This window comes from Cottoperca gobio, unplaced genomic scaffold (assembly GCF_900634415.1).
Source record: "Cottoperca gobio unplaced genomic scaffold, fCotGob3.1 fCotGob3_158arrow_ctg1, whole genome shotgun sequence".
Classification (NCBI taxonomy): domain Eukaryota; kingdom Metazoa; phylum Chordata; class Actinopteri; order Perciformes; family Bovichtidae; genus Cottoperca; species Cottoperca gobio.
In genome coordinates this window covers 112501-129018 of record NW_021166815.1, presented here as the reverse complement: position 1 = coordinate 129018, position 16518 = coordinate 112501, and the positions used below count along the sequence as shown (strand labels likewise).

Below are 16518 nucleotides of genomic sequence, written 5' to 3'. Positions count from 1 at the left end.
GACAATAAAGAACTTGAACTTGAACCATTTAAAGCAGAATAACAGCCGTGTATCCACATGAGTTCTGTTCTTATTGGACCAATCCACACTTTGAGATTTACCTCCATTGCCAATTTATAATATAAATAGACAAAGACATAATGACAAAGAAGTAGATATGTGGTGGTCGGCATGATGGATTTGCCTGGAGTTAAGATACTGGAGTTAACATCCTGTCACACTAAATATCTAAATGTTGGTCATCGCTCCACCATAGTTGATTTGTACCGTGGTACCACACCGAGGTGCTCGTGTAACTGCAACATCCCCGGTCCGACTCCGGCCGGACACCTTGGTTGTCTCTCACTTTCCTCTCATTTCCTGTCATCTCTCTCCCACCCACTGTCTAACAGAAGCATAATGCGCTCTACATTTTATTGCCCATTAAAGAGCGTGTGCTGTAAAGCTTGTTGACAGAGTGCTGCATGTTGCAGCTCACAGTGCACCGTGGCTTTAAGTGTCAGGGCTCATTGCACTCAGTCAGACTGCGTGTGCTGTGAAACCTGCTAAGCCTTAATTTTTATCTGTTTTCTCCCTCGGATTGAATATTTAATCAGAGCTAATTGAGATTGTTCAAAGTCTTACATGAAGGCTTGATTTTAATTAGTGGAATTGTTAATGGTGTCCATATAAAATAATGACACAATGCAGGGCCTCAGTAATAACGCTGCTTACATGAATTGCTGTCAGTTTCAATTAGTCGATGATGAGCATCATTCTGTCGGCACACATTGGTGGAAGCTCCACTGTGAGATCCATCCTAAGATGTACGAGCTCAATGCATGTTGTTCTGCAGCTAGGCCAATGTCCATGTGGCATCTGAAAGCCGTGTCCTTTGTTAGGAGATGAATGGCCTCATTCTGTCTCGCTGTGCTTGCTCGGCTCTAATAGAGGCCACTGAGCAGCGTCCATTACATCCTGAGAGGATCAAGGCTCTGGTGATGCATTTGTTTTTAATGCCTGAGAGAAGGTCAGAAATCATAAATCATTCAATCTCCAAGCAAATGCCACTTGTCATGTTCCAGCATTCAAATTGCACATCATATCTGCATGAGACTCTAGGATTTATATGTACTTTAGAATATTAGCCGAAAGAGAAGCACATATCTACAGTGTGCACATGGGACCTGCTTCTGCTCTCAGAGAGCAGAGCACGCCACGGGATGGCTAAAAGCAGATGCCTAAAAGCTTCAAAGAGGCTTAGTTGATAGTGATGACCATATTAATGTGGACGGGAGCCCAGAGTCAACTTTATTTACAGTTGGAGGATCATTGTGGGAATTTTATTTATGTGTCCAGGCCTTAAAATAATGATTAACTGCAAACTCCACCGAGTCTTTAGCAAGGGTTGGACAAACAAACACATTTGAGTTGTTAGTGCTGGTGGAAAGTTTCTTTTAACGCGGGACGCAGTGGGCCGGCGGCCAAGTGTCTATTCATGACGCGACAGACTGACTGCAGCATTAAGGTCGGGCCGGAAGTTTCTGTGAGAAATACATTTTAAAAAGCTGTAACACAGATTGCGTACAGCGCGTCAGTGACTTACAGTTTGGTTAGCTAGCTAACGTTGCTAGGTGGAGTTAGCTTGTTTTAACTGATGCTTGATGCCGGTTAGTTTCTAACCGAGCCGCCCCAGCATCGTAAGAACACGATCACCTGGAGTGAAAACTATTTTGAATCTGTAAAACTTTATACGTAATGATGTCTGTGTCCAGACACTGCTGCTCTGGCTTCACTGTAAACGTGTTTAAAGAGCTGAAAGCGAGTTTGTTGGTACACAAAGCTTCAGAAAACCTGCAGAAGTTCAGAGGAGTCGAGGAAAGATGTAACTGAGCCTCATCAGGAAGACAAGCAAAGAAGGGAAGCAGGGTGTCATTATCCCACATGGCCTATCAGCCTGTACACAACACACAGACACAACAGTGTCTTTCAACTGCTCAGCGATCCTGTCATCAAACACAGCCGTGAAGAAAATACGGAGAACAAATAGTTTGGATTTGTGATGAACAACTTTGAAACCGTGTTTATCACATCGGCTGACTCAGACAAAGGGAAGCTGCATGATGTGTGTACTCCCTGAACAATAGTGTGTTCTTAATAATCTACTTTGTGAATGTACAGGCACTTTATCTGTCTGTGGACACTGAACTAAATATGATGTTTTAACATCCTTTAGACTTTCATTATGTAATTATGACTCTTCACAGCCATTCAATGCAGTTGTATTCTGTAATCACCTCTTTATACAGTGATTTTTATTGTTACTTCAGTGAGGAATTCAAATTCAAAAGAGATTTACAGGCAGCGACAAATGTTCCCTGTAGCGGACACGATGCCGACACATGTCCCGATACTGTATGTGAGATGCAGCTGATTTAATGCATCACAACCAGTATCTCACTGCATAGAAGGGGAATGAGACTGTTTATGATGGTCGGCACAATACATGATCAAAGAGCAGTATAGAGATGGAACCACTTACAATCTCCCCTCCCAGCCAACTGCCAGCCAACTGCCAGCCAACTGCCAGCCAACTGCCAGCCAACTGCCAGCCACTGGGACCCACTGGGACCCACTGGGACCCACTGGGACTTGTTTCCTGACTGTGTTTCAAGAACAAGTTGTGCCAAGTGACTTTATTTATTGTCTGGATCTTTATTCTAAGTGTTTCTTTCAGCCACAAGAGACTACATACCTTACTAACACACAATATATATTATACAGTATATATTATATAGTACATGTATACATGTATATGTTATATAGTATATATTATATATGTATATATGTTTATATTATATACTATATAGTATATATGTATATTATATAGTATATAGTATATATGTATATAGTATATATTATATAGTATATATGTATATATTATATAGTATATATGTTATACAGTATATATGTTTATATTATATACTATATAGTATATATGTATATTATACAGTATATATTATATAGTACATCTATATATGTATATGCTATATAGTATATATTATACATGTATATATAGTATATATTATATAGTATATAGTATATATGTTTATAATATATATTATATAGTATATATGTATATAGCAAATATATATTATATAGTATATATTATATATTATATAGTATATATGTATATATTTATATAATATATATTATATAGTATATATGTTTATAGTATATATTATATAGTATATATGTATATAGCAAATATTATATATTATATAGTATATATTATATAGTATATAGTATATATTATATAGTATATAGTATATAGTATATAGTATATTGTATATATTATATTGTATATAGTATATTGTATATATTATATAGTATATAGTATATATTATATAGTATATAGTATATATTATATATTATATACTATATAGTATATATTATATAGTATATAGTATATAGTATATAGTATATATTATATAGTATATAGTATATTGTATATATTATATAGTATATAGTATATTGTATATATATATATAGTATATATTATATAGTATATAGTATATATTATATAGTATATAGTATATAGTATATATTATATAGTATATAGTATATAGTATATAGTATATAGTAGATATAGTATAGTATATAGTATATAGTAGATATATAGTAGATAGTAGATATAGTAGATATATAGTGTATAGTAGATATATAGTAGATATATAGTATATAGTATATAGTAGATAGTAGATAGTATATAGTATATAGTATATAGTATATAGTATATATTATATAGTATATAGTATATATTATATAGTATATAGTATATATTATATATTATATAGTATATAGTATATATTATATAGTATATAGTATATTGTATATATTATATAGTATATAGCATATAGTATATAGTCTATATAATATAAACAATTATATAGAATATATATAGTATATAGTATATATATATAGTATTAGTATATTGTATATATATATAGATAGTATATAGTATATAGATATAGTATATATTATATATATATATATATATTTCTAGTATAATGTATTAGCAAATATTATATATTTATTAGTATATATTATATTTATATAGTATATAGTATATATTATATATTATATAGTATATAGTAATATTATATTGTATATATTATATTGTAATAGTATATTGTTATATATATATAGTTTATAGTATATAGTATATTTATATGTATTCGTATATGATATATTATATAGTATATATATTAGTATATAGTATTATATTATATAGTATATAGTATATATTATATAGTATATAGTATATTGTATATATTATATAGTATATAGTATATAGTATATAGTATATAGTATATATTATATATTATATAGTATATATTATATAGTATATAGTATATATTATATAGTATATAGTATATTGTATATATTATATAGTATATAGTATATAGTATATAGTATATAGTATATATTATATAGTATATAGTATATATTATATAGTATATATGTATATAGCAAATATTATATATTATATAGTATATATTATATAGTATATAGTATATATTATATAGTATATAGTATATAGTATATAGTATATTGTATATATTATATTGTATATAGTATATTGTATATATTATATAGTATATAGTATATATTATATATTATATACTATATATTATATAGTATATAGTATATTGTATATATTATATAGTATATAGTATATAGTATATAGTATATAGTATATATTATAATTATATAGTATATATTATATAGTATATAGTATATATTATATAGTATATAGTATATTGTATATATTTATATAGTATATAGTATATAGTATATAGTATATAGTATATATTATATAGATATAGTATATATTATATAGTATATATGTATATAGCAAATATTATATATTATATAGTATATATTATATATTATATAGTATTAGTATATATTATATAGTATATAGTATTAGTATATAGTATATTGTATATATTATATTGTATATAGTATTGTATATTATATAGTATATAGTATATAGTATAGTATATATTATATATTATATACTATATAGTATATAGTATATAGTATATTGTATATATTATATAGTATATATTATATAGTATATAGTATATATTATATAGTATATAGTATATTGTATATATTATATAGTATATATTATATAGTATATAGTATATTGTATATATTATATAGTAATAGTATATAGTATATATTATATAGATATAGTATATTGTATATATTATATAGTATATATTATATAGTATATAGTATATATTATATAGTATATAGTATATAGTATATAGTATATAGTATATAGTATATATTATATAGTATATAGTATTATAGTATATAGTATATATTATATATTATATAGTATATATTATATAGTATATAGTATATATTATATAGTATATCAGTATACTTGTATATATTATATAGTATTTAGTATATAGTATAAGTATATAGTATATATATATAGTATATAGTATATATTATATAGTATATATGTATATAGCAAATATTATATTATATAGTATATATTATATAGTATATAGTATATATTATATAGTATATAGTATATAGTATATAGTATATTGTATATATTATATTGTATATAGTATATTGTATATATTATATAGTATATAGTATATATTATATATTATATACTATATAGTATATAGTATATAGTATATTGTATATATTATATAGTATATATTATATAGTATATAGTATATATTATATAGTATATAGTATATTGTATATATTATATAGTATATAGTATATATTATATAGTATAGTATATTATATATGTATATAGTATATTGTATATATATATAGTATATAGTATATAGTATATAGTATATAGTATATATTATATAGTATATAGTATATATTATATAGTATATAGTATATTGTATATATTATATAGTATATAGTATATATTATATAGTATATAGTATATATTATATAGTATATAGTATATTGTATATATTATATAGTATATAGTATATAGTATATAGTATATAGTATATATTATATAGTATATAGTATATTGTATATATTATATAGTATATAGTATATTGTATATATTATATAGTATATATTATATAGTATATAGTATATATTATATAGTATATAGTATATTGTATATATTATATAGTATATATTATATAGTATATAGTATATAGTATATAGTATATGTATATATTCTGTACAAATACCTTAAAGTGTGAAAGTGTCATGTTGACTCACCGCCTCTGCTTTCCTCCAGCCTGTGCTCTCAGGAGTTGCTGCCCGTGACCTTCCAGGCCTGCGTCATGACCAAAGACTGTGATGTCACTGAGTGGTCTGAATGGTCGGCGTGCTCCAAGGAGTGCTACGACCCCAACGGGCCCAACGGGGAGCGCGCTCGCACCAGGAAAGTCAGCCAGTTCCCAATTGATGGAGGAGCAGATTGTCCGGAGTTGGAGGAGAAGGAGTCCTGCAGTCCTCAGGGAGATGGCGTGCCACCCTGCATCGCGTAAGTACCAAAGAGAGTCATCGCACTAAAGTACACGTGCTGCTCGATGTTTCCATGTATACGTCTTCTGGAGTACAAGTAAAGAATAGGTTGACGTCAGACATGATGTCAGATGTTACACATATGTGGAGCCCTTCTAGGCCACTTGCTTTATCAAACAGCCACAACGCTTAAAACATTACGTCTATGCAGCGTCCAACTATTCAGTGGATCTCCATGAAATGTAGTTTTACACATTCACGGTCCCCAGAGAATGAGCACAAGTCACACATGTTGGATGGACCGCCACATATTAATGTCTCATTCCGTCCATCTGATGTCCGTTAACCAATGATGGTCTTGGGATTATGGGTAATGGAATTTGTTTAAGGCTTTAAAACTAAAATTATAGATTGAGGAAAACAACTGAAGTGTCAAAGTCAGGTTTGTTTTTTACTCCAGAACAGAATGTGGACTCACTTAATGTAAGACTGGCTGCCTTCTGTTTGACGTACAGCAGGAAGAGAAGCAGCCGTCTGTCCACGCATTGAGTGTCCCCATCTGGGCGACTTAAATCCCCAAGATGCAATGCTTTCCCAGGGGCCTCGTTGTTCTCCCGCAGTGCAGAGGCACCTGAGAGGCAGACAGACCTCGCTCATGAATTTGGAGCCTTTCATTGGCGACCTCAAATTAATTCCATTATGAGCCGAGATGGAGGCCGGCGCTATGTTTTCTGACCTCAGGGTGGAAACTCGATGCATTGCTGCTGCGGCCGATTCACTAACCAGACACAAACTCATCGATGCAGCAAGTAACAACCTCCTACAGCCCGAGTCCCGCAGAGCGCTTCGGTGGATAGTCTGGTTAAACTGCAGATCCTGAGGCGTGTTGTAGCTCTGAGCTCAATAACATGAAGCGTCTCTAATGATGCTCACAGATCAGGAAGCAGGAATCCTGCAGAGGCATCAACTTCAAATAAGACAAACAATTTAGTGCAACATACAGAAATAAGAAGACATGTTGCTGCAGTGTAAACAGACGCTGAGCAGAGACCTCTGACTGTCACTCAGGGAGATGATGTCAGACTCTCTTCTTCTGCCCTCAGCTACAGCTGGAAGACCACAGAGTGGACCGAGTGCAGGGTGGACGTGCTGCTGAGCCAGCAGGACCGCCGGCGTGGAAACCAGACGGGCTTGTGTGGAGGCGGGATCCAGACTCGAGAGGTCTACTGTGTGCAGACCAGTACTGATGCCCCCCCCAACCTCAGCTCACTCAGGAGCAGAGAAGGTGACTTTCCCAGCATGCTTTACTTCTGCTTCTCTCTCTGTTGCTGTGTGTGTGCGTGTGTGTGTGTGTGTGTGTGTGTGTGTGTGTGTGTGTGTGTTAAACACACATGCAGGAGACTCAAGGGTACAACATGTCAACATTTACCCAGATAACATCTCAATTACAGCAAAGATAACAAACAAATCAGCGATCACTCTACAAATATGAACATAAATATGAGTATTAAAAACAGTGAATGTATAAACATGTCAGATGAAGAGCGCAGTGAAGGTAACGAAGAAACGACGTCGCTGTTTGACTTCTGACGGACAGAATCTCTGGCTCAGCCAAACATCCAGCGTGGGTCATATCTCTCTCTCACACACACACACACACACACACACACACACACACACACACACACACACACACACACACACACACACTGCTTCACTTTGCCAGAGAAACATTCTTTGGCTGTGAATTGAACCATCTGTGAGTTGAGTCTCTCAGCGTGACGGACAGCAACACGTCTGTGAGGATATTATATATATGATATCATATATATGACTTATTAATAACAGCTTCATAAAGCAACAGTCCACATTCTTCTTATCATCAGGGAAGTAATAAGTGAAGTCTTTGTGCAGTTAATGTTAAGATCTGAACGTAATCGTTCCTGCAGCTGTGTGTGACAAACATCAGCACAATCACATAACAGACAGATTATATAATCTAAGAATCAGAAAAAGAGTTTCACTGTTGTAATATTAATTATTATATTATATGATCTATCAAAGGCTGAAATACCAAACATCAGGGAGGAGCTGCATCTGTCTGCACACACACACACACACACACACACACACACACACACACACACACACACACACACACACACTCTCATATTAAATCCGGAGCTGAGCTGCATGAATATGTTAATGTTCGAGCTGCAGCCACACAGAGATGAAATATGAGCTTTCACGTAAATTGGTGGCTTTACTGAGCACAGAAGGCTGCATACACACACACACACACACATACACACATACACAGACACAAATACACATTCGCACACACACACACACACACACAGGGATGGACAGTGGAGACGGGGACGTGTCTCACGTGAGACGAGCTGCACCTGTCCTTTTATCTCAGGCAGGTTTGGTTCTGTCATGTCCCCCACCCCCTGAACACACCATGATGTAAATTACAGCCTTTATCTGTCCCTCATATTCATTTGCATATCTTCACAATACTTTCTCTCACTTTGTGTTTCAGATTCTCAGCAGAAACATATATAATTACATTATATAACAAATAATTAAATTTAACAATATATATATATAATATATATATGTTATATATATAATATATATATGTTATATATATTATATATATAATATATATATTTATATATATATTATATATGTTTATATATAACTATTATATATAGATATATATTATATATTAATATCTTATATATATTATATATAATATAATATATATATATTATATTAATATATATTATCTTATATAATTATATATATTATATTCCTATATATATATCTTATTATATCTCATTATATATATATATCTTATCTTATCATTCTTCTTCTATTATCTTATATATTATATCTATTTATCTTCTATCTATCTATCTCTATTCTCTCTATCTCCTATATATTATTTCTCTCTTTCCTATCTCTCTCTCTCCTTCCTCTCCTCTCCTCTCTCTCTCCTCTCTCTCTTCCTCTCCTCTCTCTCTCTCTCCTCTCCTCTCTCTCCTCTCTCTCTCCTTCCTCTCTCTCTCTCTTCCTCTCCTCTCTCTCCCCTCTCTCTCTCTCTCTTCCTCCCTCTCTCTCTTCTCTTCCTCTCTCTCTCTCTTCTCTCTTCCTCTCCTCTTCTCTCTCTCTCTCTCCCCTCTCTCTCTCTTCTCTTCCTCTCTCTCTCTCTCCCTCTCCTCTTTCTCCTCTCCCCTCTTTCTCTTCTCCCCTCTTTCTCTTCTCTCTCCTCTCTCCCCTCTTCTTCTCTCTCTCCCCTCTTTCTCTTCTCTCTATCTCTGTTCCTCTCTCCTCTCTCTTGGTTCTCTCTCTCTCTCGTCTCTTCCTCTCTCTCTCCTCATGTTCTCCTGTCTCTCTCTCTCTCTCTTCTCTCTCTATTAATATAATATATATATTATATTAATATATATATCATACAATAATTATTTAATAATATTAAGAAGCATAAATATAATAAAAGAAGAATATGACCGAATACGTTATGTACAGTATATCTGGATTTGAAGAGGTGAACCTGCAGCTCATGTTGAACATGTTACCGCTGAATGTCAACGTGGACCCGAGCGGAGTGTGACACGCTGTACAGCAGCTGTGATGCCACGAGTCCTCGGCTGGAGCTGGGAGTCAGGTTATTAATGGCAGGTGGCACGTGGCAGCGCAGGTTCCCTAATTTGGCGTCTGGAAGCGCAGCACAGGGAAGACCGGACCATCTGGCTCACAGATAGCTGAGCAAGGTCAGCCTGTGTGGAGCTTTCCATTAATCAGCCTTTGTTATGGCTGCACAGAGCGGATCACACTGGACGAGGAGACGCACACGTCCAGAATGCACCGTGAGGATGAGAAGCAGGATGTGCTGCTGCGACACGTGGAAACTCATCCACGTGTCATTACGCTGATTTAATTCACCACCTGTTCATAGCATCTTTGCTAATCATGTGTTTCATGTGTTTCGGTCGTTACAGCTCGTTAGAATGACAAGGCATTTTCAAAGCCAGCACAATTTAGTATTTGACATTTTCAGACGATATTCTCCAAATACCAGGAACTGATCAGCCAATCGGTGACGTGGTAGACATGAACGTTGGTCGGTTCAGAATGAAATCTGGTGAAAACTATTGGATGGATGTGTTCACGGCCCTGAGTATTAACAGTGATGACTTTGATCATCTTCACCTCCTGAACGTTGGTGCTTCAGATCTAAATGTTCATTGTAATGAAATGTGTGACAGACTTTCACCTGCGTCTGTCAGGTGAAACTTTTCTTTGACCAATATTTTGGTGTCTGACTAAATACCAGCATCACATTCTGTAAATCGTCACCTGTACGTCGTGTTTGAAGCTCAATAGCAAAGTTAGGATTATAGGAAAAGTGTGCAACTGCAGTCGCTTTACCGTTGTGACGAAAAGAGAGCTGAGCCAGAAGGCAAAGCTCTCGATCTAACGGGCGATCTTCATTACCACCCTCACCTATGGTCATGAAGGCTGGGTCATGACCCAAAGAACGAGATCACGGATACAAGCGGACAAAATGTGTTTTCTCAGACGGGTGGCTGGTGTCTCCCTTAGAGATAGGGTGAGAAGCTCAGCCATAAGGAGAGACTCGGAGTAGAGCCGCTGCTCCTTTGCGTTGGAAGAAGCCAGTTGAGGTGGTTCATCTAGCCTTCATCTTCATCATCTAGCCTCCCTAGGGAGGTGTTCCAGGCACGTCCAGCTGGGAGGAGACCCCGGGGAAGACCCAGGACTCGGTGGAGAGATTATATCTCCTCACTGGGAATGCCTCGGGATCCCCCAGTCGGAGCTGGAGGATGTGGCCCGGAGAAGTGAAGTCTGGGGTTCCTTACTGGAGCTGCTGCCCCCGCGACCAGATCCCGGATAAGCGGTGGATGGATGCAACTGCCCCTGGACCCTGGAGGCTCTAAAAGCCCCAAATATCTTAGGACATCTGCATCTCTAAAGTACAATATCAACAATACATTTCTTAGTCTTTCTAGTTTGAATGTCTTCATTACTACAGCTGGTACTGGGCTGACAAGGTGTAATCTGACATATCTGGGTTCTGCTTGTGTCCAGCAGAGCAGCTCTGGTTGGTCTTTAGTGCTTCAATAGGAACACAGACTGTGTGGCGACGTCAGCGTTCAGCTTCCACTCCTCTAGTTCACGGGTTTCTTGTGAAGGTTGTTTCCTCTTGACCTTCCTTCAACACACCGCCTTTACAGAATACATATTTGTTCTGTCCTAAAGGTCCTTAAAGTTTGACAGTCGTAAACAGCTCATTGTGAAGCTCAGTGCTCAGCGTTGCGCAGCTCATCGTGTAATATTCAGTAATTAATCACTGTCTTCTCAGACGCTCACATTTCAGCTGCAGCCGGACAGAAGTGATTCATGAAATGGAGGGCAGAGTGCAGAACGTAGACAAATAATAAAGTTGTTCTGAAGGTTCAGAAATGAGAACATGTGACACCAGCGGTCTGCAGACAGAACGCTTTGTTCCACAAACTCTTTACTTTGACTTCCGAACACATTTTAATACCAAACAATTAGTTCCAATGTACCAACGTGTTTCTATACAAAGACTCGTAATGTTGAAGCCTCTGGATGGACTTCAGAGTCTACAACTGGCTCTTGTATGTGAACATGCGTTGATTTATATGCATGTGAAATGACCATTTAATGGCGACATAATGTAATCTGCTCCTCCGGCTCAATGTCCTTCTGTTTCCCGGGGATTGAACCCGCATGCCATACGATGGCCTGATCCCATAAAGCACTCCCATACATCAGCCGGTTCAGATAGTTATTGTTCTCGACACTAATGCATGTGTTTAGCAACTGTTTAACAAAAATACACATCAGACAATGTAAAATAATAAAATGTAAAAGCACATCGCACCATTTGACACATCCAGCGTTTTTGTGTCCCGGCCGCGCTCAAGGGCACATGTGTGCATACTGAAGGGACGCACCTTTGGCCAAGTGGAGGCAATTTGCATGTGAATGAGTCTCCATCCTGTTGTGGCACAGAATGATTCATCAGCCTGACGACCTTGCAGAGAGTCACCTACAGCTGGTAGCAGCCGAGGGCCTCCGAGAATCAGACCACGTAGAAGACGGGCTGCAGGAAACAATATGTGTTGTTTCTAAGTCGTCTGGTGTTGGAAGATTTGTTTTTTTTTCGGGGGGATGTGGGATGCTGGGGGGGGGGGGGGTATTAGAGATCAACTTCTGTTTCTTCTTTCTTTGTCGTTTGTTCTGTTAAACTGTACATATTTCACAGAACTTTGAAGACTGGAAATAACCTCCTGTTGTCCCTGCGCAGTGTAAATGCATCGTCTTCTGTTTGAAACTAATTGGGAGGTGTTGGTTCTACCTATTAGTCTGAAACTCATATTTGTTGGCTGGTGGAGCCGATTGAAACACTTCCACCTCCCGACTTAGATCCTCCGTCAAAGTGTTTGGAGGTTTATCAATGACAAGAACTGTGTAACATGTTCTACACGATGTCCCTCTTCATGTCACTGTAACCCAATGTTTACTCCATAACATCTCTCCTTCTGTGTCTCCACAGCATTGCGACCAATGAACAGTGATCTGTGTCTGGGGATCCTCCCGAACACCACCTTGCTCTGCCACATCAGCTGTCCTGTTGAGTGTGAGGTGTCTTCGTGGAGCGCCTGGGGACCGTGCACGTTTGAGAACTGCCAGGACCAGGCAGCCAGAAAAGGTAGGAAGTCCCTGTGAGGTGTTTCGACAGGTTATTGATGGAGTGCGATGGGGGTTTCATAGCAATAGATGGATGAATATTGAAATTGCCCGTCGCAATCACCCTCAGCTTCACCTGCTCATCTTTAGCACAAGCGTGTTCACTGAGATCCAGAAGAATTGGACTCATTGCACTGCGACTGTTAGCAACAATCGGCCCGTGTGACTAAACGCTCGTTTTGTCTCTCAGGACAAAGACTGCAAACTCAATGTTCGCTGAAGACTGTGCTGCTAACTGCTTCTAAATGTGGAACTTCATTCATAAGGAAATGACACAAAACAAAATCATAACGACTCGAGTCAGAAGTTGGGCCGCACGATTCTTTACTAATTGAGGTTTAGTGGTGCGACTGCTGCGTTGCGACTTCTTGTATCGTCAGCATCTTGTGACGTGTTTCACTAAAGCAACAAATCCTCTACATTTTAAGGGAGTTTGCTGTAAGTTGCTGAACATCGCTCATATATATTTGTGAGTTATGTGAATGCAGGTCGACTACGCACATCATGCAACTGAGTAAAACATCGCACTCATTCCATATTACTCAACGTGTTTTCTGGATGTTTCTGCTGAACTATCATCTTCGTAATAATCATTAAATCTCAAACTTAGTGTTGGTATCAAAGTCAAAACTGCAGTAGGAGCCATTATCTCCGGATGTGCCGGTCCGTCAGCGGGGTTGACGCGGTCGCTGCTTCAGCCCTTAATTATCTCTGGAACAGCAGCGTCGGCCATGACTAATGCATGTTGACTCTGCCTTAATGAAGCGCCTCAAATGAAAGGGACAGCTCAAAACTCTCCTCCATGCATCTTAATGATGGAGCGGCTCCCTCTTGCTCGTTTCCTCACTGCTCTACTTCAGCTTGTGCTGTTGTGTGTTGTACAGAATGGAAAGTGAACATGAACATGAACATGAACACACACACACACACACACACACACACACACACACACACGCCAGTGTACCTTGGCTCTCATTATCCAGGAAGATATGGACTGAGATGGGTTCTTCACATCTTACTGTCCTGACGTGGAACGTGGGAATCGCACGGCTGTGATTGCAACACTTTAGTTTGCGCACATGTCGGGGCTGATTTCTTCCACCATGATATGATAAATGAGATGTACATTACACTCAACTGTAAGCAGGAACATGCAATACTCTGTTATTAATCACAGACGGAGCTTGTTTTTATTGTCCTTCCAAGATTCTAGAAAATAAAAAGATGTAAGATATCACAGCGAGGAAAGATTCGGCATTAATTATATTAAATGTAATCCTGACATTATAAGTGTTGTTATATTTATTGACACTAATGATACAACTAATAGTTCTCCGCTGTATCTGGTCAAACTTTATATTCGTCTATAATAATTTGCTCAAATGTTTTGTGTTAACAAAGAATCCAAAGGTTACATTTGATTGAAAGTTGTGGCTTGAAGAGACCAACAGAGAGTTAACATGCAGCTCTGCAGTGGCCGTTTAGTGCCTGAAGCTAGTTGTTTTGGTTTTCCGGCGAAGAGACAGATGTTTGTTTCTGGAGCAGCATCCGGAGACCAGTTCTCACTATAATGCTGTTTCGTAACAACTCATTAAATGTCATTTCATGAGATGAGATCAAACGTTCATCCTCACTGTCGTACAGACGAGTAAAATATGTCGTCTTAATAACATTTATAAGAGCAGGCTATTAAAACAATTGTCAGACTGATGGACTTATAGAAATCTTCTTCCACGTGGGTAGGTTTGTACAACGTCCGCTTTGTTCTCGTAGTTATGACTTAGCTTAGTTATTTCAAGCCTCTGGTAAGTAGTTTCACATTTCTAATCTGAATGTGCTGATTGGTCCTCTTTGAAATTGGAGATCTACTTGATTTAGTATAAGTTATTACCTTTTTGACCTTTATTTTGTCCCTTTCTGTCTTTTTCTTGAGATGTTGCGCGACACAAGTGTTTGCATGTATCGCTTCCAGTTCGGAGCTCCTCTGCTATCGTGCAGCCGTGCCGTTCACATTACACCCTGCAGATAGTAAGATCTTTGTCAGATAAAATTGAATTCCCTGCAACCCAAGCCTCATCTTCCTTTTTCCCCTCCCCCCAAGAAACCTCCATCAAAGGCTCTAGACACGTGGCGGTACATGTTCTGCCGACCTGTCTGATTAAATAAAGGCTTTTGAGAGGAAAATAAGACGGAAATTAAATTGAAAATGGTCCCAATGTCTCCACCTGAGTCCTGCAGGCACTCCAGGCCTCCTTATCGGGCTGCAGCAGGAGTGTGGATTAGGGAGCGGGTGACCTTGGCTTGGCTGGAGTTAAGACCCCCTCCCCCTTCCCAGGACCTGGGTCGTGGAATCACATGCCCTTGAGCAGAGGAAACGGCACACAGATGAAAACAAACCGCAGCCTGAATTAATGGATTCCTGCTGACATTAGTCACTTTGGATAAAAGCTGGTGTAATTAGAGGAGAATAAAAACACTCATTATGTTCTTCTTGGATTCTCTGTCAACTTCTGGTTTAATGGACTGTCGCGCTAAATGCAATATCACGGTTATCATCAACGGCACACTGTGAGTGCCGAGTGAAGTTAATGTGCTGTCGTCACATTCTGTCAAATTGCAGCAAGTTTTGTTGGATGTGGTTGATTAGCGTGTGGCCGGTTTGTGTTCATTTACTTCATTAAGCTCCTGTTGTTCCCAACAGGCTTCAAACTGAGGAAGAGGAGGATCGCCAATGAGCCGACGGGTGGGACGGGCAACTGCCCCCATCTGGTGGAGGCGATACCGTGCGAAGAGCCCAGCTGCTACGACTGGCTGGTGGCGACGCTGGAGGAGTGCATCCCCGACAATGAGAAGCTGTGTGGACCCGGAACCCAGATCCCACAAGTGCAGTGTGTCAATAGTGAAGGTGAGTCGACTCATGAAACATCACCGTGGAGCTTTGCAGCGCACATCTTTGCATCTTTGCATCTTCTTTACGTGTTCATGCACACCGAGGTGAATCGGGATTGACTGGAGATGCAGGTGTCGGTGGCAGCTGAGTTGTGGGTGCTCCAGGCAGGTGATCAGGAGCCTTCCTTCAGGTGTTCAGTCTCTCCTGTGTTCTCCAGGTTCAGCAGCTTTACTCTATTTTATGTAATTATGAATGTAATCCCTTTGAGTTCTGCACTGTTGGTTGGTTCGAAGACGTCT

The 16518-nt window shown here is 37.3% G+C and overlaps 1 protein-coding gene across 2 annotated transcripts in view; it reads left to right on the top strand.

Annotated features, from left to right (window-relative positions):
- Positions 1 to 16518, top strand: part of LOC115004640 (thrombospondin type-1 domain-containing protein 7A-like) — a 115276-nt gene that overhangs the window by 55780 nt on the left and 42978 nt on the right. For both annotated transcript variants that reach the window (XM_029426336.1, XM_029426335.1), the window contains exons 3-6: positions 6290 to 6538; positions 7623 to 7804; positions 13136 to 13291; positions 16031 to 16234. In XM_029426336.1, the coding sequence (XP_029282196.1) occupies positions 6290 to 6538; positions 7623 to 7804; positions 13136 to 13291; positions 16031 to 16234 (791 nt within the window). The remainder of the gene's footprint in view (positions 1 to 6289; positions 6539 to 7622; positions 7805 to 13135; positions 13292 to 16030; positions 16235 to 16518) is intronic.